At 37.3% G+C, this 25,032-nt stretch overlaps 1 protein-coding gene and 1 long non-coding RNA gene across 2 annotated transcripts; one reads left to right on the top strand and one right to left on the bottom strand.

Annotated features, from left to right (window-relative positions):
* Positions 1 to 1,675: 1,675 nt before the first annotated feature.
* Positions 1,676 to 7,020, top strand: LOC104112340 (telomere repeat-binding protein 3-like). Its single transcript, XM_009622226.4, has 10 exons — positions 1,676 to 1,928; positions 2,913 to 3,061; positions 3,152 to 3,965; positions 4,066 to 4,263; positions 4,345 to 4,392; positions 4,525 to 4,604; positions 5,113 to 5,357; positions 5,498 to 5,821; positions 5,915 to 5,978; positions 6,438 to 7,020. Exons 2-10 carry the CDS (start codon positions 2,981 to 2,983, stop codon positions 6,636 to 6,638), a joined length of 2,055 nt encoding a protein of 684 aa, XP_009620521.1. The 5' UTR covers positions 1,676 to 1,928; positions 2,913 to 2,980; the 3' UTR covers positions 6,639 to 7,020.
* A 14,183-nt stretch (positions 7,021 to 21,203) lies between these two features.
* LOC138891528 (uncharacterized) lies at positions 21,204 to 24,357 on the bottom strand. The gene is made up of 2 exons (XR_011407822.1): positions 23,000 to 24,357; positions 21,204 to 21,543 (listed from the first exon to the last, which is right to left on the bottom strand). It is a non-coding gene; the product is annotated as an uncharacterized lncRNA (long non-coding RNA).
* Positions 24,358 to 25,032: the final 675 nt, after the last annotated feature.

The raw sequence follows: 25,032 nt of genomic DNA, 5'->3' as shown, positions 1-25,032 counted from the left end.
TCTAGGAGAAAAGCTCAGTGACAGTAGACCTTATTTCAGTAAAATTTATGAACGTAACTTGTGACGACTTTCGTCGACTTTTGTTTCAAAACACGCTTGACTTCAAAACTTAACACACGACTATCATACGACTAAAATACCTCATAACATTACCTTCTTATCATCTTAAGCACCCCAGTCTCACCCCATAAGTACAGGTTATAACATTCCCAACTTGCTGACTTTCGACGAAATTTATTTTCTTCGATTTGATTAGCTTCTTAACCTTTCAACCTTCACAATGCTTTCTTAAAACTTGTTTTAACCCATCATTATCTTTTTAAAGGTCCTTCAACTCTCCGACTCATATTGATTCACTTAAGATGAATTCTTAGAGGAAAGTACGGGGTGTAATAATATATTTAACCATAACACTCATAATAATGATAGTATTTTAAGAAATTTTCAAAAATAATTTGAGGAATGAATATTTAATGATAAGGATAAAAAAAATAAGTTTCTCTTAATTTACTAAAATTAAAAAGTAAAAGTATATATTTTTAATATAATAGATAAGTAAAAGTGAACAGAAAGAGTACTACTTAATTGATAAAATTGGTGAGTGCTTGAAAGGTCCTTTTATAAAAAGAACCAAGTAATTTAAGGTGATGTCACTTCCAAATAGATGAATACTATTAGTACCACTCTTTCAAGAATGTTCGAGAATTTAAAGTTTAGGAGTGATATTAATTAACGAATCAGTGATTGGTAATAATAAAGGGTCATACAAAGAAAAAAGAGTTCGTTGAAGATCCAATGAAACAATTTTATGAATTAAAAACTAAATTGGATGCTCATAGGTACCCAGAAATCACATCAAAACTACCGAATGAGTAACAGGAAGGTCACCTCTAGTCTCATAGCTCTCAATAATGAAAAAAAACAAAATGATAAAGACGGACTACCATTATAGAATCTCCCAACAGGGGCAATAAGAAAAGATGAAGAAAATTGAGATAAACTTGCTCCCAAATATTCCTCGTGTGTATTTTTCTTTCAAAGTGGCGTCTTCCCTCTCAAAATAGACTTAGTCTTGCTTTTAAATGTTAAATAACCATATTAAACTGTTATGAAAATTAAACTACACGATTAACTATATCCATCTCTTATTCATATAAATACTCATCCATATTTTATTATTCTATCACCCCAAAATCACACCACGGCCTCCTCTCACTCCCCTCTTTCCAAATCCATGAACTAAATCCTCGCCAATCTCCATAAATCTAATACTTTCCAAACTAAACTCACACACCTCCGGTAATTTAACCCTACCTTTCTTCAAGACAAGCAAGTAACAACTTCCTTTATTGAATGAAATACTAAAATAATCTTATGTTAAGCTTAGTTAGCAATTTCATTTTGAGTTATGTGCTCTCTTGTTATGGTCAATAATGGATCATGATAATTCTCTTAAACCATTAATAAAATTAGAAAAATTCCACGTGGCACAGCCTATCCGAGGGAAAGATAAGTGGTGAGGAATGAAGGAGAGGAGTTGGGAAATGGACCTTACTAGCGGGCCCGGGCTTTGGGCCTAAAACACAAAATTGACCGGACAATATTGCCCTTTTTACAGGAGGGTCCGGTTTTAAAGGTCAACAAGAGTATAAAAACTACCCACATCATCCATCATCATCGTCTTTGTGGGGAATAGCTAAAAGAGAGAGGAGGTAGAATAAAAGGGGTTTTAGAACAGTTCTCTTTTTGGTTGGTCTTCCCAAACCCAGAGGTTTTTAATTCTGTCCACAAACTACACATAACACAATAACAAAAAACACACAAAAAGAGAAAAATGTTTAACGAGTAAATATACATTCTAGGGATTCAAAATTTTACTGGTAGAATCTGTACAGAAAGAAGGCAAAACGCAGATTTCTTCATATCAGGTAATTCGATCTAACTTATCTTTTTTTTTTTTTATCTTCTTATTTTTCTTTACTGTTGGGGTTTTTCTGGTCTGCATTTGAATTGTGGTGCGGGTGATGGCAGCATTGACTTTTTCAAGTGATGTTTTTTTTTAATCTGGGTTTGGGATGATTAAGAGTCTGGTGGGGGGGATTTATTTTTCTGGTGAAATTCAGGTTGATCACACAGAGATCTGGGATCAGACTTGTTGAACTTGCCTTCTTCTTAGTTTGATCGCGTGAATTCCAAGGCTTCTTTGTGGTTTCTGTGCCTATAGTGGAACTGGAATTGCATTCGATTTTTACTGCCCCCGTTTTAACTTTCGAAACGCAACTCATCGATACTGGTTGAGGATCGGGCTTTTGTTGTTCTTCTTCTTCTTCTTAAAAATGTCTTCAAGTTTTGCGAACCTTCTTATACCATGATATCTCAAAGTCAAAGAATCCTTTATTATTTACTCGTTATAGCTGATGGGAAGTTTGCCTATAACACATAGGGGAAAGATCTTTGTTTTGTTAAAGATGTTTTATGATATTACATCAACATTTTCCACGTATTTGTCAATTAATCAACAGTGTGTCAGAAATAGAGTTCTTCTGCGTGTGAATATTTTCAAAAATTCGATGCCATCATACCATTGTGTTTTTCACAAACCGCATCTTTACGGATTGGGATAATTCATGATTTTCCTAGTTTTTATCTTTTATTGGACATAGTAACATAGATATGGGTTTTTCTCAATTTCATCCCTATTGAAAATGGGGAGCAATAAAGTGCGACCCTGAAGTCTCTCTCTCTCTCTCTCTATATATATATTATTAACATGAATTGTTGTGTGCCCTTGTATCGTCATTTACTTAAGGTCCTTATGTTTTTTTTTCCCTCCAATTTTGGAATTTTTGTACATCTGGCTTTTGATTATCATTAATGGTATGGTAGATGACATGCTTTCTTTGCTACTGTAGATCGAAGTGAAATTTGTGACATTGGCTCCTTGCATTTGATCATTACTTATTGGCATGCTACCTAAGCTATGGTGTCAAAGAAGAGGCTGAAATGTGGTTTTAGTGGCTATCAAATTCCTGTTATACCTAAAGCTCCTAGATCAGCTAGAGTAAGCGTGCTGTATTTATTAAATTATGCTTTTACAACTTCTTTTTCTCTACCTTTTCTAAATGTCTCCTGCAATTCTAATTTGTTTCAGAAGAGACGCCCCTGTAACAAATTGGACGATGATCAAATTTGTGCATTTGAATTATTGGCGGCTGTAGCTGGCAAACTGTTACTTGAGAGTGAAAGTTCTGCTTCAAGTAATGCAGGTGCACCAGCGGGAAAATATGAACAAGTGGAAGATGATAAAGCTGTGAGATCAGAGTGTCTTGATCAGGGAAGTTGTGTAGAAAGTGCCTATATACCAGAAGCTGCAGAGCAAGAGCAAGCTTTCAAGAATGGTTTGAGTAAACCTTTTGCCGAAAATAAATTCTTTTTAGAGCATACATCTACTATTATAGGTTCTAATTCCTTATTAAAAGACTGGTCTGACGTGAAGTTGGAAAGCTGCAAAGAGGTCAGTGCAGATGCACAGTTACAAACCAAAGTGGAAGGTGGATCTCCTGATCTGGCTGATCCATTTGACATTAGAATTGTGGAAGGAACTCGAAAACAGTTAGATGATGACAGCAAACAGACTGAATTAACTGTGGCGAATACTTGCAGTATAAAAGCTCCGATAGAAAAGAATGTGAATAGTAGTGCCTTGGTTAACTCAGATAGTAGTGTACAGTTTCCCTTGTACAGGGACCCGGTTCCTTGTGCTTCTTTTGTAAAGTCAAGGAACAATGTAAAGTTAGGTATTAGAGATGATGACGAAAATTATTTTGGGTGCTATAGGCATAGCACTAAGATTAGGACCTTCAGGCCAACATCACGTATCACATACAGAAGAATAAGGAAGATGTTGACATCTAGACACTGGAAAGTAGCTCCTAAGTTGAAGGACTGTGAGCGTTCTTACTCTAGTAAGTTGGAGAATCTTACTCCGATATTTTTAGCTGTACTCTTACTCAATTTTGTTAGCTTTTCATACCACATTCTAACTACTTGATTTTGGTGTTTTAGATGATGGAGTGAAGTCCTTTTATTGCAATAGGAAAAACAAGCGTGGGAATGAAAGGTGTCGATTTGAAATTCCTTCCAAGAGAAGGAAATTGTATGACCATGGCTTTGCTGTGGCGTATGACAAGGAGGCCAGTAGCGAAAGCATTTCAAATTCACATGAAAAGGGAATCAAGGGAGATACCGCAATCCCACCTAAAGGTCAATACCTTTTTATCCCCTTACTGTTGAAGATCCATGATTTATGCTGTCTTACTGAGTAACTGCTGTTTTTCTCTACAGGAGCTGGGGCTTCAGCTTCAGTTATAAATCATCAGAAGGATCCTAATGGTAAGAGATTTTAGATTTGATTTTGGGGCGCATTTTGCCACATTTGGATCATTTTCTTTTTCTTTTTTGTATTAGACATACTTTTTTCTCAAAAAAGCTTTTGGCCTGACGAGTCAAAATTTTCCTTTACAGTAAAATTTAGCATTAAGTCCTTCAAGGTGCCAGAGCTTTATATTGAGGTTCCTGAAACGGAAACAATTGGTTCGCTGAAGGTATTTCTTTCTCAGGCACTCTTACTTTTTTCTCATTAATATCAGATGTGTTGCAAAATCTAGAAAATCTTCGATTTTTAATCAAGATTACTTGAACTTATGCATCTTCGTATTTCAGCATTTGCTGTAGGGATTTGATGTGTACAACTGTTTATGTTAACACTAGACCATAATAAGATGATCTTATGCGCAAATGTAAAGAGCAAATAGATATATTTTTGAGAAATTCACTTAAATCTCAATGGGTGCATTCTGCACTTGGTATTAACTAATTCCTTTAAGCTTCTTTGCTTTTGTCGTACACTCTCCCTGCAGATGTTTAATTAAGCACTTCTATGTGCGTAAAGCTTCAGATTCCCTTCGAGGAGTCACTTGATTAGCTCTTCCTAGTGGTAGTGTAGAAAGCGTATTTTCTCGTGGAGTTCAAATAAACATTTTTAATCTTATATGCGGAAAACAGTTTTTGATAAGTGGAATTCAAATAAACAGCTCTTTATCTTTCATGCAGAGAACAGTAATGGAAGCAGTAACAGCTATCCTGGGAAGTGGATTACGGGTGGGGGTGGTTCTTCAGGGAAAGAAGGTCAGAGATGATAATAGAACTCTACAGCAAGTTGGTATTTCACCGAATGACAATCTTGATACATTGGGTTTCACTTTGGAACCTAGTTTCAGCAAAGTTCCTCTGTCATTGTCTCCTAAAGATGATACTCTTGCTTCAGCATCATATATTACAGACCAAGAATTATCTAGGTATTGTTGGGAAGTAACTGTATGCTTTTGAATAATGGTGCTTTGCATAGTTATCAAAGAAAAGAGAAAGAAATGTTACAGTAGGTTTTGGCTACTCTATGGATAGCTGACAGTGTCTAATTAGTCATTTTTATATTCAGGCATCCATCTAGTCCTATCTTCGAATTGGGTCCTCCCAATGCTTTGTCAGATCCTCCAGAGGCTAAGTTGGACAAGCATGATGAGAGTAACCATGAACTGGAGATGTCACCTGCAACTCCTATTGATCAATCAGCTGATGAAGCTTTTCCAGATTTTAAAGCCTTGGCCATAGTTCCTCCTGTGAATACAGAGGCACTTGCTGTGGTTCCGGTGAATCATAAAAACAGATGTTCTGAACTTTCACAGCGTAGGACAAGGAGGCCATTCTCAGTTGCTGAAGTAGAAGCGCTGGTCGAAGCTGTAGAACAGCTTGGAACTGGAAGGTATGAAACAAATAGAATTCTCTTTACGAGCATTGGAACAGTTTGAAATTTGTAATTCACGGGGGATCTGCATTTCAATCTTTGTTAATGCAGGTGGCGTGATGTTAAAATGCGTGCTTTTGATAATGCCGATCACCGTACTTATGTTGACTTGAAGGTTAGACATCTAATTTGTGCATTTCTTTTTCCTTCTCAAAATGTTGATTAAGAAAGATTGTTTCTCCATTTTGCTCGCATGTAATTTTTTTTCCCTGTGAAAAACTGTGTAATTCCTTGACCTTTCCACATAGTATCCTTGGCTCTGAAATAAAGGTCATGTTCTATTTATGTTCTATTACTGTCTGGAGATTGGAACCCACGTCTTAGTTATTTATGCCAACTTGAAAATAGGCGTGTTTTCATATGACAAGATGCTTTACAAACTTTCACGATCCAACATGTTTATTATAATGGCTTTCTGGTTCTTATGACAGCTCAGAATGATTGCATAAACAGGTACATGAGTTGTTCTGCGGATAAGCTTAGATATTATCAAATTTTTTAATTATCTATTAACAAAGCTAATGATTGTCGCCACCATCCATGTGACATGGGTTGCTTTGTTTATATTTTATAGGATAAATGGAAGACATTAGTTCATACAGCAAGTATTGCCCCACAACAAAGAAGGGGAGAGCCGGTGCCCCAGGAACATCTTGACAGGGTCTTAGCTGCCCATTCCTATTGGTCTCAGCATCAGGCCAAGCAACACGCCAAACAATATGCTGAACCTCTCAAAATTGTAGATGCTCAGGTGCAGAATGGCGTTGCTGCTTGAGTGGAGATGTCTAATGTGAAGATGTAAAGATAATATGATTATGACAGGAGACCCGACGAGGAAATTTGTAAAGAAAGCTTCGTCGCAACTCTCGTTGACTGGCTCACACACTGATTTATTGCCATGTCTTCCACTGACTGGATGGAAATGGCATTTGTAAATGAATCAAGGAATAAAGCAGTCTAACAGACAACGTTCTTTGCTTCTGTAGGTTTTCTTTCCGTGCTGTTAGGATTGGATAGGAGAATGACGAAAAGAATAAACTATATCATGATGTACATTAGTTTCATATTTCTACCACTATTATATTTGTACTTCCTGTCGTTACTGATGAATTCCTTTAGCTTGATATTAAATTGGATCTCCACTAATTGTTTTCTAATTTTTTTCCTTGCTATTAGTTCAGTTGTTACTAAGAGCTATGAGTATCCCATCCCAAAACTTGAAATTTAATTTTGGGTTTTAAGGCCTAATTTTGTGATAATTACTCATTTTTGCCCAAGTGCTTAAAGCAAAATAAGAAAATCATGGTGAATACTCATTGCCAAAGGTTCACTATTGAAGGAAGAAATACCTTCGTAGCCGAACCCAGAAAAAAATCGGAAAAATTAAAATTTAATTAACATATAATAAGGATATTTAGAGAATTGAGACTCTATATAGAAATTGAAATAAAACAATAAAAGATTGTAGAAAAAAACGAGAGAGTTCTTATTGATTTTTGGGATGAATTACATTGGGATAAAACCCCTCTATTTATAGAAGAAAAATGACATAGCCACAAAGTAACAAACTGTCTAAAAGATAGACATTCACCTAAAATACAATTTTATTTGTAACACTCACCCTTGAATGTTTATTCAATGTGTCTCGTTAAAACCTTAACTAAAATAAAACCTAATAAGAAAAAAATTCTAGTGAAGGAAAAAAAGTACACATGTTTAGAAATACGCCTTTTGGTTGCCTCGTTAAAAACCTTATAAGGAAAACTCAGTGGGACAAAACCTTATAAGGAAAAAGAGCACATCGCATATTAACTCTCCCTGATGAGAGCATCAATTCACATCTTTGAGCCTTCACATCCCAATCTTGTACGCTAGCTTCTTGAAGGTTGACGTCGGTAGAGATTTAGTGAACAAATCAGCCATATTATCACTTGAACGAATCTGTTGCATATTGATATCACCATTCTTTTGAAGATCATGTGTGAAAAATAACTTTGGTGAAATGTGCTTTGCTCTATCTCCCTTTATGAATCGTCCCTTCAATTAGGCTATGCATGCTGCATTGTCTTCATACAAAATCATGGGTAGTTTGTCACACTTCAAACTACATTTTTCACGAATAAGATGTATTATAGACCTCAACCATATACATTCTCGACTTACTTCATGAATAGCAATTATCTCAGTATGATTAGATAGAGTAGCCACGATTGATTGCTTAGTTAATCACCAGGATATGGCAGTGGCTCCACATGTAAATACGTAGCATGTCTGAGATCGAACCTTGTGTGGGTCAGATAAATACCCACCATTGGCATAACCAACAAGATCGGGACTGCAATTATTGCTATAAAATAAGCCTATATCGGTAGTCCCTTTTAGATATCGCAATATGTGTTTGATTCCATTTCAACGTCTCCTTGTAGGAGCAAAGCTATATCTTGCTAAGACATTAACTGAAAAAGTTATGTCACGTCTTGTAATATTAGCAAGATACATTAGTGCACCAGTTGCACTAAGATATGGAACTTCAGGACTAAGAAGCTCTTCATTTTTTTATTGAGGTCGGAACGGATCCTTATTCACATCAAGTGATCGAACAACTATCGGAGTACTTAATGGATGTGCTCCATCTATGTAAACCCGTTTCAATACCTTTTCTGTGTAGGTAGATTAATGAACAAAAATTCCATTTGCCAAATGTTTAATTTGCATGTCGAGACATAATTTTATCTTTCCTAGATCTTTTATCTCGAATTCCTTTTTTAAATAATCAGTTGCCTTTTGGAGTTCTATAAGACTTCCAATAAGATTTATGTCATCAACATATAGGGCAAGTACAACAAACTCCGATATTATTTTCTTTATAAAAATACATGGACAAATGGTATCATTTATATAACCTTCCTTTAATAAATATACACTAAGGCCGTTATACCATATTCGTCCTGATTGCTTTAGATCATACAATGATCTTTGCAATTTGATCGAAAACATCTCCCGAGATTTTGAATTATGTGCGTCAGACATTTTAAATCTTTCGAGAATTTTTATGTATATCTCATTATCAAGTGAGCCGTAAAGGTAGGTTGTAACCACATCCATTAAATGCATGTCAAGTTTTTCATGGATAATAAAGCTAATGAGATAGCGAAATGTTATTGCATCTATAATAGGTGAACATGTCTCTTTAAAATCGAAACTAGGCCTTTGTGAAAATCCTTGTGCAACAAGGCGTGCCTTATATCTTTGTACCTCATTTTTCTCTTTCCTCTTGCGAACAAAGACCCATTTATAGCCAAATAGACTAAACATTATTAGGTGTTTGGACTACAGGTCCAAAAACTTCACGTTTTGCAATGAATTCAACTCTGATTAGATTGCTTCTTGCAATTTTGGCCAATCACGTCTTTATCGGCATTCTTCAACAAATTGAGGTTCAGGATCCTCACTATGTTGCATAATGCTAGAGCAACATTATATGCAAAGACATAATCCCCCACTATATCCAATAGATTCAAATTCGTCTCATTATCGATTGGATTTATTGATAGTTCCTTATTTTCTTGAGTTTCAGGCTCAGTGATTTCCTTATGAATCTCAGGATTGGTTAAATCATGGATTTCTTTATGAGACTCTTTCGTAGTGTCATCTTGATCATTTGTTTTTCTTTTTCTAGGATTTCGATCCTTAGAACCCAATGGTCTGTCACGCTTTAGGCATGCTTTCGACTCATTAGCGATGACACTAGAAGATTGTCTAATAGAGACATCAATACGGATTAGAACATTCTATGCAAGGATATTTGATTTTGTTATCCTTTTCAGATCCGTAAATACGTTTTGCATTTGATTTGCTATTTTCTGCAAAATGAATAATTTTTTGTACCTCTTTTTTTATAAATAAAGGCACGTGGATCAAGATGAGATAATGATGGATTTTTTCACAAAATTTCTTGTTTGGTTTCACCATTTTCTCCCCCTAATTTTGGGAAAAATGTCTCATCGAATTGACAATATATAAATCGAGCTGTGAACTAATCTCCCGTTAATATTTCGAGGTAGCAAATAATGAAGAGCGATTCAAACTCAACATATATTCCTATCCTTCTTTGGGGATCCTTCTTTGTGTGATATGGATGTGCCACAGGCACATATACCGCACATCCAAAAATTCTTAAATGGGACATATTAGGTTCATGACCCAAAACTAACTGTAATGGGGAATATTTATGATAATTTGTCGGTCTGAGATGAATTAGCATGCTGCATGCAAAGTTATATGACCCCAAACAGAAGTGGACAACCTCATTTTTATGAGTAACGGTCTTGCTATCAATTGCAGGAGTTTAATTAACGATTCTTCTCACGCCCCAAAAACTGAAGAGCGCGACCAGCGCTCAACCGAGTGAACTCGACCGAGCAAGCCTATTAGATTCCTTCTACCCAAACTCATTCATGAATAAAGAGAATATATGTTTTCCTTAATTAAACAATAAAGTGATCATGTCTGCAATTACCAATTTCTTACCAATAGTTTCATCATTTTTAAAGTCTCAAATTGACAAGTAATACAACCACAACATAACATAGTTTGTCTTTCTCCAACACCAATACACAACCCACACTATATCTACAGAGCCTCCATGGATAAAGAAGAGTACAATGATAATGTCGGCAATAAGGCCCCGGCTATACCTCAACCATAATACATAAAGATCAAAAGATACATAACCCCGGGATGAAGTGGGGCTCACCAAGTCAGCTGGGAAGAAGGTGTACTTCTATCACTGATCAATGTCTCCTGCTGTGGAACCACCTGCATCCATTTAAAGATGCAGCCCCCGGCAAAAAGGACGTTAGTACCGTCGAATAGTACTAGTATGAAAACTAAATACCAATTTAAGAATTTAGAAATACAAGATAATTATGATGAACCAGTGCGGCAATAGAATAATATAGATAACTGTCTCAACCATAGCAAGCTTATTAAAAGCTATCAACAATATTTATAGGATTTAAGATGAGATCCTATGTAACCATCTTCATACAAAGCGGCCCCGCCGCCTCACCCGATGTATGCAGGTGGAGGTGTACGTACAATACCACAACTCTAATCAAGCGGCCTTGCCGCCTCACCCCAATGTATGTGGGTGGATATATATAACCATAGTACTAAGAACTTACACAAAGCGGCTATGCCGCCTCACCCCAATGTATACGGGTGGTGGTGCCACAATAATACCAAAACTATACATAAAGCGATCGTACCGCCTCACCCCAATGTAAGCGGGTGGAGGTGCAGTCCCACAATATCATAATCCCTACACAAAGCGGTCATGCCGCCTCACCCCAATATATATGTGGGTGGAGGTGTATCACAATCACAATCTCTATACCTTAATCCCCACACAAAGCGGTCATGCCGCCTCACCACACAATCACAATCTCTACACAACTTGGCATAATACCTTTCACATAAATCACGACTAGAAATTATAGCATGTGGATACGTAATCCATAGTTTGGGACACATCCTCAATTTATAATGCAGTATGATAAGAGCATTTGAAATACAAATTGAACATATATCTTCATAACAAAACTTATCAGAATACTCGATTTATAATCAGCATCTCGGAACTCACAAGGATAATGAGAATTCCAACTCTTAAAGAAGAGTTTAGCCAACATACCTCAATTGAGCTTCCTTAAACTCTAAAGCGTTCCGGAATTCTTAGCAACTTCAATCTATTTTAGAAATATAATAAATTGAACCACAATTAGGAAGATGATTATGGTTCTAGCTCATTTGAGCATTTTATCAAACACTAGGTGTGCATTAAGGTTCAAGGTCCTTTTATGGAGGATTCCATCATCCCACAACCCAACCTTTACCATTTTTAGCTCAACAATCTTTCTACACCCTTTGATAACACATGCATGTAAAATAACCAACCCTCTTGCCCAGAAATTATCTTTCTTATTATCCATTTCCACATAAAATTCGAAATTGAGGGTTAGGGTGTAGAATCTTACCTCTAGGATGAAGACCTAGTGAGTTTCCCTTCTCAATCTTCCAAAACTTGGGCAAGAATTGAAGAACAATTATTGGATAACACCTTCTCACTCTAGGGCACCTTCTCTCACTCTAAAATGTCAGATTATCTCTCAAAAATGGCCCAAAATATGTATTTAACGAAGTAGGGTCGGGTTTTAAAAACCCAAAAATGGAGCTCCGGAACAGGTTCTGCGGTCGCATATGCGACCGCATATCGGTCGCATAATTGGTTACAAAATAGCCAAAAGAACTGCCTGTGTATGCGGTCACTATGCGGTCCGTATAATTATTATGCGGTCGCATAATGCACCGCATAATAGTTTTGCGGTCGCATAGTCGACCGCATAGCTGCTTCCAAAATAGCCCTCACCTGCTTACTTCTGCGGCTATTATGCGGCCCGCAGAGTGATTATGCGGTCGCATAATGGACCGCATAAATGCACATTTCCGGCAAAATTTTCTTTTACTTTCCCGTGCATTGTTCAACCTAAAAAGTCCGAGCACATAAGCCTAGTCCGGCACCATGAAATATTAATTTTCTTTACAAATTTTACCAGGCCTTACACTTAAGTACTTCGAAATTTTCCGGGGTATTGTAATTCTGCAAGGCCATTTTGAGTGTGAACATGAGCTACATGATGTTCCACTTTTATCCCAATTGATAAGCAATAATCATTAAATGCTTGGGATGAAAACTCAGCAACATTATCAAGTCGAACAAACTAAATTGGATTATCGGGGAATTGTGCCCGTGATCGAATTATTTGTGCCATTAATTTTGCAAACCTTGACAGTAGGCACACATGAGACCATATAGAAGATGCATCTATTAAGATCATAAAATATCTAAACGACCCGCTAGGAGGGTGAATAGGTCCACAAATATCCCCTTGTATACGTTACGAAAACGCAGGGGACTCAATAACAACCTTTGTTGATGATGGTATAATAATTTACTTGCCTTGATAACAAGAAGTGCAAGAAAATTCATTATTTAAAAGAGTCTTTAAATTCTTTCATGGATGCCCATTTGAGTTTTCTATAATTCGTCTCATCATAATTGATCCAGGATGTTCCAATCGATCATGCCAAAGTACAAAAGTATTGGAATCAGTAACCTTTTAGTTTACGATAGAATGTGCCTCAATTGCACTTATTCTTATCCAATACAGGCCACAAGACAAAGGTGAGAACTTCTCAATAACTCTTTTCTGGCAAGAGACCTTCTTGGTAACGATGAGATATTCAAGATTATTCTCGTCTATTGTCTCAATATGATATCCATTTTAGCGGATATCTTTAAAACTCAACAAGTTCCTCCTGGACTTAGAGGAGAATATTGCATTATCTATGGAAAGTATTGTTCTCCTATGCAGAGTTATAGTAGCTCTTCTAGAGCCTTCAATTAGATTACTACTACCAAAAATTGTAGTAACATCTGCCTTACACATATTTAAATGAGAGAAATATTTCTTCTCTTTGAATATTGTATGTGTCGTACATGAATCAATTAAACAAATATTTTTACAATTGAACTTTGATCCAAGTTTTCTTTGAAAGATATCCATATTTGCTTAGTCTTCTCAAAAATCTTCTTGAGACGGTAGAGTCTCGTGTTGATAACGTGAAATAAAATAATAAAATATTACATAGAAAAGGAAAAGAGTTCTTATTGATTTTTGGGATGAATTACAATGGGATAAAACCCCTATATTTATAGGAGACAAATGACTTAACCACAAAGTAACGAACTCTCTAAAAGATAGACGTTCACCTAGAATATAGTTCTATTTATAACAGAAATGAATATACGGTTGTCAGTGATTTTTATGTCTTTCTTTAATCTTTAGCAAAATGGCCTCCCAACCACCTAAACTTGTACTAGTTTTTCAAGCCGGTAAATAAACTTACCTGTTTCATATTTTGACACTTATACTTTACAAAATAGTTATTAATAAACACCTCCAATTGAGCGTGTTCCGCAATCGCCATGACATGGATAACATGTCATATGCTTAGCTTGTTGTTGTTTGACACATGTACTTTGTGGATCCCAACTTTTTCAATTTATAATATTTGTTTTTTTCTTTTTTTTTTTCCTCTTTCTTTTTCATAGGTTAAGTGTCACACCCCGACCTCGGGGAGCACGACCGGCGCTTAACCGAGATACCCCGGTCAAGCAAGCCTACTTGATGCTATCTACCTAACCATACCCAAGAATAAAGTGAAGATATATTCCATTAGTTAGACAATGAGAAGATTACATGGATAATACCAATTTCATTACCATTAGAACTTCAATTAAGAGTTCCCAAAATATTACATTACACGTTACTAGTTTAGGAGAGGAAATGTGTGATACAAATACAACACCTTTAGTTTAACTTTTCCAAAATAAAGATACAACCCACACTATGTCTACGGAGCCTATAACGGATACAAATGAGTACTATGATGGTGCCGACAATAAGGCCCCAGCTATACCTCAAAATATTATACATAAGGAACAAAAGATACAAGATCCCGAAATGAAGTGGGGCTCACCAAGTTAGCTGGGAAGAGGGTGTACCGCTATCACAGATCGATGTCGCCTGCTGTGGAACCACCCGCAACCATTAAAGATGCAGCACCTCCGGTAAAGGGGCATCAGTACATATGAAATAGTACTAGTATGTAAGACTAATCACCCTCTCAATAGAACGAGTAACAATACAATGAGAAAGAATCATGGAATCAATGAGAGCCTCAAACAATATTAAAGTGTCGGGTTAAGAGAAAGGTAAGTTTCAAATAAATTTCTTTATTCTTAAGTTGGGAGATCTTTAGTACTGATATACCATCATGTTTTTAGCACGGAGTCCAATCACGGCCTGATCGGCTAAGTTGTCTCACCCAAAGACATCCAATCATAATACCACCATGTGCGCGACATGGCGTCCGATCTCAGCCCGATCGGCTAAGCCCTCTCACCACAATTCCGTGTGGGTCGACATCACTTTCCGCTAGCAATTATCTCATACCAATTAAGGGGAATAATCTCAACACATTATTCTCATCCCATTTTAGGGGAATAATCTCATCACATCAATACGGGATTTTACCCCTCAACCTCTCCTACACTGGCACGTGTAGTTTCGGTGTTAGGCTATTTCAACCTACCCTTCCTCGGTGACTAAACGATACTCCCAAAATATTTATTATATAAAGTAATTTCATCTCATTTCATAATCTTTCACACATATTTCTATTTCATTGGCACTACTGGCCACAAATGTAATATCATTCTTGGCACGTCGGTCGTATTTCATATTTCATACTCACCCCGATCACTTTCAAGCATCATCATGGATCATCAACAATAAGGGAATTTCTATTCAAAACGTTAAGTGTATATATGAGAAATAAGAGTCTTAATCACATTGAGTGTCTCTTCCACAATTAGGCATACTAACTTGCAATTGAAACATGATTTTAAATCGCAACATCTTTGATACATTGGTCATACTCGATTACATTCTCAGAAGGAATCATGATATGATAGGAACATTTGGAACACATTTTGAGTATATACATCTTTCAACACAACACTTATTTATAATAATCAAATTTATTAGGAATGACTCGGAACATGAGAAATAAGAACTTGAGCCAATCACAATCGTAACTTACGAGGACATCATGGAATTCGATTCTACAAGAGGAGTTTAGCCAACATTAAATTACTACAATGTTCCGATAATCCTAGCGACTTTAATCTATTAGAGACATGACAAATTTGAACCATAATTAGGAAGCGATTCATGGGTTCAGCTCATTTAAGCATTCTATCAAGCACTAGGTGTGCAATATGATTTCAAGGTTCTTTTATGGTGGATTTTCCTTCATCCTACAACCCAATGTTACCCACTTGAGTTCAAAAACCTCCCCACAACCCTTGTTGGTACATGCATGCAAAAGGGACAACTCCTACACCCAAGAATCAGTCTTCTCACTACCTACTTTCAGTCTAATCCCAAAATTGAGGGTTAGGGAGTAGAATCTTACCTCCTAGATGAAGACTTTGTGAGATTTCCTTATTTAATTTCAAGGCTTGAGCAAGGATTTGATGTATGGAGATGTTGGGTGCCCTTCCTCCTCTTTCTAGCTCCCTCCCTTCTCTCTAAACACCATATTTTTGCCTTCTAAACGAGACCTAATGGCTTTTAATCAAAATGGGGTCGGGTTATAAAATCAAAAATGGACCCTATAAACTCAATTATGCGGCCACAGAGTGGACCGTAGAACAGGTATGCGGTCCACACAATGGACTGCAGAATGGTCCTCCAAAACTGGGCTGGCCTGGTCTAGTCTGCGACAGATCTGCGGTCCGCAGATCTGTTATGCGGTCACATAATATGCCGCAGAATCTTCCTCCGAAGTTTTCTCATGCTGGTTCTGCGACAGATGTACTACCAGCGAAATGGTTATGCGGTCGCATAGTCGACTACAAAATTCTCGTCAAAATTTAGCTTGGGCCCTGTTACATTCTGCGGTGGATCTGCGGTCCGCAAAGTAGTTCTGCGGCTGCATAGTGGACAACGCAAATATCCTGTTGTGCAAAAGTTTTCTTCCAACTCCCCGACGCACTGTACAACCTAAAACGTCTGCACTACAAACCTCAAACACATAAGCCTACCTCGACACCACAAAATCTCGGGTTCTAGGTAAAATTTTACGGGGCCTTACATCCTCCCCTACTTAGGATCATTCATCCTCGAATGAAGGTCAAATATGCCATTAGCATCCAATGTGACTCAACTATTACTTCACACACCAACAGTTCCAAATTTTGACTAACTCCCTAAATTTCCAAAAATTTTGCCAGAGTCTCCCCTGTAATTGGTCCTATCCACCTTTTAGAGAATCCCAGAAACCAGTCCTAACATCATAACCATAACACAACTATGTAACACAAAATGGAAACAACACCGACCACAACATCATAAACATTGGATTACCAAAAAGGAGTATCCTTAACATAAGTTGTACAAGGGAAACATAATTTGTAGAAAGTTAGGTCTTAACATTTTCATATAACACAACTACATAGTTATTCAAACAAATGAGGATACTTCTTCCTCATCCCTTCCCCAGCTTCCCAGGTGGCCTCTTCAACTTGTTGGTTTCGCCATAGCACTTTTACAGAGGCAATCTCTTTATTTCTTAGCTTTCGTACTTGCCTATCAAGAATGGAAATAGGAATGTCTTCATAAGTCAATTCTTCACTAACCTCAATAGTCTCAACCAGAACAATGAGTGACAGATCTTCAACGACCTTCTTCAACATAGATACATGAAACACCGGGTGAACCAACAACATATCTGGTGGTAGCTCAAGTGTGTAAGCCACCCGACCAATCCTCGAAATGATTCTGTATGGTCCGACATACCTCAGACTCAATTTTCCTTTCTTCCCAAACCGCATTATACCCTTCATGGGGGAAACCTTCAAGAATACCCAATCATCATTTTTGAACTCCAAATCCCTGCGACGCATATCCGAATAGTACTTCTGATGACTTCGAGCAGTTTTCAACCATTCCTTAATGATCTTAACCTTTTCCATGGCCTGATGCATGAGGTATGGCCCTATCAACTCTACTTCCCCAATCTCGAACCATCTAATGGGAGATCTACATCTCCTACCATATAGAGCCTCGAACGGTTCCATCTGAATGCTAGCATGATAACTGTTATTGTAGGCAAATTCTATGAGTGGCAAATGATCATCCCAACTACCCTTGAAGTGAAGAACACAAGCGTGCAACATATCCTCTCAAGAACACAAGCGCGCAAAGTTAGAAATTGAAATTCGAAAGTTTGACCGGGAGTTGACTTTATTGATATCGAGCTCGGATTTTGATTCTGGAAATGGAATAGCTTCGTTATGTCATTTATGACACGTGTGTAAAATTTAAAGTCATTCCGGATTGATTTGATATACTTTAGCGCAAATTATAGAATTTGGAAATTTCATAACTCATAATTCGATTCCAGGCATGATTCATAGTTTCGGCATTATTTGATGTGATTCGAGGCCTCGACGAAGTTCGTATCATGTTTTGGAACTTGTTGGTATGATTTGATGGGGTCCCTAGGGGCTTGGGTGTATTTTTGGATCCTTGGTTGAGAGACTAGTAAAGTTAAGAAATTCAGAGTTTAACCATGGTCAATATTGGGTCAAGACGACCTCTTTTCCGTGTTTTGAGTGTGCAAGCAGGTCCGTAGCATGTTTTATGATTGAAATGGATATATAGTTTGTGTTTGGGAGGTTCCGGATGAGTTTTGGGGTGGTTTCGGATCATTTCGGAGAAGTTTGAGTTTGCTAGTTTCTGGTGAGGCACTATTCATTCACAATTGCGAACACTGTTCATTGGAGTTTACTGTTCATTTGCAAATGCAAAGTTTTTGTCCATAAATGCGAACCTGGGCAGAAGACTTAAGGATCGAAACTTGGTCATTTTTCCATTTTCGTTTTGGATTTTGAAGCCTCGGTTTTGGGCAATTTTGGAGGAGTTTTTCACAAGTTTTAATTGGGTAAGTGTTCCTCAACCGAAATTGTTTATATTTCATGATTATATGATTATTTTCCTCATTTATTAGTGAATCAAATGAAAGAAATTGAGAAATTTATAAAATCTTTCAAAAACAAAAAATTGAAGATTTGGAGGTCGATTTGTTATTGGAATTTGATAAAATTGGTATGGTTGAACTCGTGGTTGAATGGGCGTTCATATTTTATCAATTTTGTCAGATTCCGAGACGTGGGCCGCACTATTGACATTTGGTTGACTTTTCAGATTTAATTGGGAAATTTAGTATTTTCATATGGAATTGATTACTATAATTTGTGTTGACTGTATCGAATTAATTGTGAATAGATTCGAGGCATTTAGAGGCCAATTCACGAGGCAAGGGCTTATTAGAATAGAGAATTTGCACGGTTTGAGGTAAGTAACACTTCTAAACTTGGTTCTGAGGGTATGAATCCCTGAATTACTTATTATATAAATTATTTGGAGGTGGCGCACATGCTATATGACGGGCGTGTGGGCGTGCACCATAAAAATTGCGACTTAATTGATTCCGTGGAGTTGCATAATCAAATAATGATGTCATTATCCACATATCCTCTACGTGTTAGAGAAACTGAGTTGAGACTCGTATTAAAGATCATGTTCAGGCTACGTGCCAATATTTTGAGACCCACACGGGTCATATTACTATTGAATTAATTATTTTAAAAATATAAATTTCATACTCAGTCATGTTCATCCAGTTGTGAGGATATTTATGGGATCGAGTTGCACACCGTAACAAGTCCCATATATATATATATATATATATATATATATATATATATATATATATATATATTATTTATGGATCAAGGTTGCACGCCGCAACAGTCCTTATAGGCTTTATTATTATATGGATCGGGGCTGCACGCCGCAGCAGGCCGTAACAGGCCTAAATGGCCTATTATTATTATAGCGCTTGGGCTGAAGGAGCCCCCTCGGAGTCTGCACCCCCTCACAGTGAGCGCAGTTGATATTATATTGAGGGATGGACCTTTCCTGGGCTGTATTTGCCCCGTACAGTACTGAGTGATTGAGTACTTTGAGAGTGTGAGTACGTGAGATTTTCATTATGTTGTATCACATATGACATGTACATTTGCATGTAGACATAGAGATGTCATATTCCTCATATCATTCAGATTCGATCTATTTTTCTTATATTGAGTTTAACTGTTGAACTTTAAAGCACGCCTACAATTCTGTACTATTATTTTCTATGATTGGACTGTAATTGTTGAGCTCGTCACTACTTTCAGCCCAAAGGTTAGTCTTGTTACTTATTGAGTCGTTGTACTCATACTACACTCTGCACTTCATGTGCAGATCCAGGTACTTCTGGATACGATAGTTGCTAGATCTTGGAGATTTATCTATTGGAGACTATCGAGGTAGCTGCTTTGGCGTCCGCAGACCTTGACTCTCTTTCCTTTTAGTTGTTTGTATTGTTCTATATTTTCAGACAATATTTTTATCAGTCAGATTGTGTTGTCATTTAGATGCTCGTGTATTTAGTAACACCGGGTTTTGGGAGTGTATTGTATAAAGACAATATTTTGTATAAGAAATTATGGGATTTTACTCTTAAATTTATTTATGGTGTTTTCAAACTTAAAGGAATTGGTGGTTTATTGAGGTTGTCGGCTTTCCTAGTATTAAGATAGGCGTCATCACGACAGATGAGATTTTGGGTCGTGACACAAACTAAATCCACCTTGTCGGTGGGCTCCCCTCCTCACGGGATTCCTCCCATAACTTAAATCAAGAATATGCCACCTCCTTCAGGTGGTAGGAGGCCAATTCCACTGCCTCCGTCTTAGTAGCACGCATAACTCAGAGAGTCTTGTGCATCTCATCAATAAAGTCCTAGGGGTTCTCCTCAGGATTAATACCCGAGAACACTAGAGGATCTAACTGAAGAAACCTGTTCACCCTAGAACTAGCAAATCCCCATGCCGGCTAGAGAAAGTAGGTGCAACATTCGATCTCTGGGCTTGGGAAGCTACTATTTGAGCCAATATCTGTACGGCTCCCCTAAGGTCCCCATCAGAACCACTGGGACCGGAAACTGAGGCTGGAGGTGGGACTGGAGTATTAGTCAGGGGTGGAGTAGTTGCACCCTTAGTAAGAGTAGGTATTGGTATTGTCTGAGCAGGAGTAGTAGAATCAGGCGGCGTAGTAGTTGGGGGAATATCCCCACCCCTCGGGTGCTCACCCGCATCATCAGGTATAGAATCAACTGACACTCCTGGGATAGCATTGGCTATCTGGCCAGTTCTTGCTTTCTTCCTAGGTGCCATGTACTAAAAATTAGAGCAGTTCACGAGTTAAAGGAGGAACAGTCTTATAATCAGCTCTATCGCACGATCTAGAACATCAAAGAATGGTATTATTCCTAAATTCCTAAATAGCCTCCTAATTATAGATGTGGTCAACAACACACCGATAAGAAGGACTCTACTAGACACGGCTCCGAGACATCCTAGGATACTTTAAAACCTTAGGCTCTAATACCAAGCTTGTCACACCCCGACCTCGAGGAGCGCGACCGGCGCTCAACCGAGATACCCCGGTCAAGCAAGCCTACTTGATGCTATCTACTCGATCGTACCCAAGAATAAAGTGAAGATATATTAAATTAGTTAGACAATGAGAGGATTACATGGACAAAACCAATTTCATTACTATTAGAACTTCAATCAAGAGTTCCCAAAATATTACATTACACTCTACTAGTTTAGGAGAGGAAACGTGTGATACAAATACAACACCTTTGTTTAACTTTCCCAAAATAAAGATACAACCCACACTATGTCTACAGAGTCTATAACGGATACAAAAGAGTACTATGATGGTACCGGCAACAAGGCTCCGGCTATACCTCAAAACATTATACATAAGGAACAAAAGATACAAGACCCTGAAATGAAGTGGGGCTCACCAAGTCAGCTAGGAAGAAGGTGTACCGCTCTCACTGATCGATGCCGCCTGCTGTGGAACCACCTGCATCCATTAAAGATGCAGCGCTCCCGGTAAAAGGGGCGTTAATACATATGGAATAGTACTAGTATATAAGACTAAACACCCTCTCAATAGAACGAGTAAAAGTACAATGAGAAAGAAGCATGGAATCAATGAGAGCCTCAAACAATATTAAAGTGTCACGTTAAGAGAAAGGTAAGTTTCAAGTAAATTTCATTATTCTTAAGTTGGGAGATCTTTAGTACCGATATACCATCATGGTTTTAGCACGAAGTATGATCATGACCCGATCGGCTAAGATGTCTCACGCAAAGATATCCAATCACAACACCACCATGTGCGTGGCATGGCATCCGATCTCAGCCCGATCGGCTAAGCCGTCTCACCACAATGTTGTGTGGGTCGACATCACTTTTGGCTAGCAATCATCTCATCTTAAATAAGGGGAATAATCTCAACACATCATTCTCATCCCATTTAAGGGGAATAATCTCATCACATCAATACGGGGATTTTATCCCTCAACCTCTCCTACACCGGCACGCGTAGTTTTGGGGTTAGGCTATTTTAACCTGCCCTTCCACGGTGACTAAACGATACTCCCAAAATATTTATATAAAGGATTTTCAGCTCATTTCATAATCTTTCATATGTCTTTCCTTTTCATTGGAACCAACGACCACAAATGTAATATCATTCTTGGCACGTCGGTCGTATTTCATATTTCATACTCACCCTATCACTTTCAAGCATTATCATGGATTATCAACAATAAGGGCATTTATAATCAAGACTTTAAGTGTATATATGAGCAATAAGAGTCTTAATCACATTGAGTTTTTCTTCCACAATTAGGCATACTAACTTGCAATTGAAATATAATTTTAAATCACAACATCTTTAATACATTGGTCATACTCGATTACATTCTCGGAGGGAATCATGATATGATAGGAACATTTGGAATATATTTTGAGTACATACATCTTTCTACACAACACTTATTTATAATAATCAAATTTATTAGAAAGGACTCGGAACATGAGAAATAAGAACTTGAGCCAAACACAATCACAACTTACGAGGACATCATGAAATTCGATTTTACAAGAGGAGTTTAGCCAACATATCTTGCTTGAGCTTTTCTTAAATTATTACAATGTTCCGGTAATCCTAGCGACTTCAATCTATTAGATACATGACCAATTTGAACCATAATTAGGAAGATATTCATGGGTTCAACTCATTTAAGCATTCTATCAAGCACTATGTGTGCAATATGATTTTAAGGTTCTTTTATGGTGGATTTTCCTTCATCCTACAACCCAATGTTCACCCACTTGAGTTCAAAAACCTCCCCACAATCATTGTTGGTACATGAATGCAAAAGGGACAACTCCTACACCCAAGAATCAGTCTTCTCACTACCTACTTTCAGTCCAATCCCAAAATTGAGGGCTAGGGAGTAGAATCTTACCTTATTGAATTTCAAGGCTTGAGCAAGGATTTGATGTATGGAGATGTTGGGTGCCCTTCCTCTTTTCTCTAGCTCCTTTCCCTTCTCTCTAAACATCAATTTTTCCCCTCTAAATGAGCCCCAATGGCTTTTAATCAAAATGGGGTCGGGTTATAAAATTCAAAAATGGACCCTCCAAACTCAATTATGTGGCTGTAGAACAGGTATGATGTATGCATGTACCGAAGAATGGTCCTCCAAAACTGGCCGGCCTGGTCCAGTCTACGACAGATCAGCGGTCTGCAGATCTGTTATGCGGTCGCATAACGTGCCGCAGAATCTTCCTTCGAAGTTTTCTCATGCTGGTTCAACATCAGATGTGCGGCCCGCGAAATAGTTATGCGGTCGCATAGTCGACCACAAAATTCTCTTCAAAATTTGGATTGGGCCCTGTTGCATTCTGCGGCAGATCTGCGGCCGCATAGTGGACTGCAGAAATGACCTGTTCTGCAAAAGTTTTCCTCCAACTCCCCGACGCACTGTACAACCCAAAAGTCCGTACTATAAACCTCAAATACATAAGCCTACCTCGGCACCAAGAAACCTCGAGTTCTAGGTGAAATTTTACGGGGCCTTATATTAAGACCAGTTCCACCATATCTAATACCATTCCACCAGACTAATCACAAAAAAAAGTTCCTCTGATACCATATTTCTTCTCCAAAATATCAACTTTATTTTTCTTTCATTATTTTTCTTAAAATCATTTCTAAGAAACTTCAAAAATCTATCACTTTCAGATCAAATCAAACTCCCCTCAGCCGATAACAAAAAGTCATTTCCTATCTCCCCCAGCTTCACAAAGAAACATCAGACCCAATAAATATGACAATCCAATTCTTTACTACCGATTTGATCCAATTTTCAATCACAAAAAGCCAGATTCTTTTTTCTCCTGCAACTTCTCCGGTGATTTACTTCACATAAAGTTGTGGGTTATTTTCTATATCTTGTTTCCTCCTCTTTAGATTCTTATACTCAATAGAATAAAAAAAAGCCCTAAATTCGTTTTAAATACAAAACAATAATGAAAAGAAATATAGAGGAAAAATGGAGAGGGAATATGGGGTTTGGGACGTGAAAAATATAAGGATAAGAAACCAGAAGTAATAGGGAGGATAAAGGGACGGAGGGGTTGGGAAGAACTGAAGAAGTATTTGGGTTTTCTTTTTCTTCTTTATTCTTCTTTAATCTTTTTATTATTAATATATTTTTAAATACTTTTTCTATCAAAACTAACATATTCACACGCCTTTTAAGCGTGAGTTTCTCGTAGTTTGGCCATGTCAGCTGTATTGCCTCCACATAGGTATGGTCAACGGTCAAAGACACTTATTAGTAATTATTTTGTAAAGTATAAATGTCAAAATGAAAAATCTGTAAATTTATTTACCGGCTTGAAAAATCAGTACAAATTTAGGTGGCTGGGAGGCCATTTTGCCTTAATCTTTTACGGAAAGGAAAAGGAGCACGTTGAGGCATGTGAGGTTAGAGTAAATGTGGGTTGCTTAATTTGTAGTTTAAATTACTCACACATTTTTTGAAATCCACTTTTTCCAGCTAGATCTGTGGCAACTTGCCCGGAATTTCATCTATTCCAAGCTACAATTAACACATAAATAAAATATCTCTTTCTATTTAACTCAAAACATTTTTGGTAATCCATTTTTTCGGGTAGATCTATAAAGTTTGGTTGGAACTCCATTTTCTTCGACGTAGCTATAGTTTTAAAATTTAATGCATGTGATATCTTAACTTAAATTATTTTTCTTGTTAAACTCTCACATTTTTTTACTCAAATGTTTCTGGCTAGATTTGTAACTAAGTCCGGAGAACTTTATTTGTTTGTATTGATGCGAAGTTCTAAACAAATATAAGAACAAATAAATAAGACAAACAAGCAAGAAACAAGAAAACATACAATTGGAACAAATAGTATACCATGTAACAATTAATCGTTGGAACAAAAAGCCATGTGGAAGTTTATTTTTACA

This window comes from Nicotiana tomentosiformis, chromosome 5 (genome assembly GCF_000390325.3).
Source record: "Nicotiana tomentosiformis chromosome 5, ASM39032v3, whole genome shotgun sequence".
NCBI classification, from domain to species: Eukaryota; Viridiplantae; Streptophyta; class Magnoliopsida; order Solanales; family Solanaceae; genus Nicotiana; species Nicotiana tomentosiformis.
This window is presented reverse-complemented; position numbering and strand designations above follow the sequence as displayed.

Coding starts and splice junctions, on each gene's coding strand:
- LOC104112340 (XM_009622226.4), top strand. CDS start 2,981: ATGGTGTCAAAGAAGAGGCTGAAATGTGGTTTTAGTGGCTATCAAATT. Junction 4,264..4,344: donor TACCGCAATCCCACCTAAAG/GTCAATACCTTT, acceptor TTTTCTCTACAG/GAGCTGGGGCTTCAGCTTCA. Junction 4,605..5,112: donor AAACAATTGGTTCGCTGAAG/GTATTTCTTTCT, acceptor TCTTTCATGCAG/AGAACAGTAATGGAAGCAGT.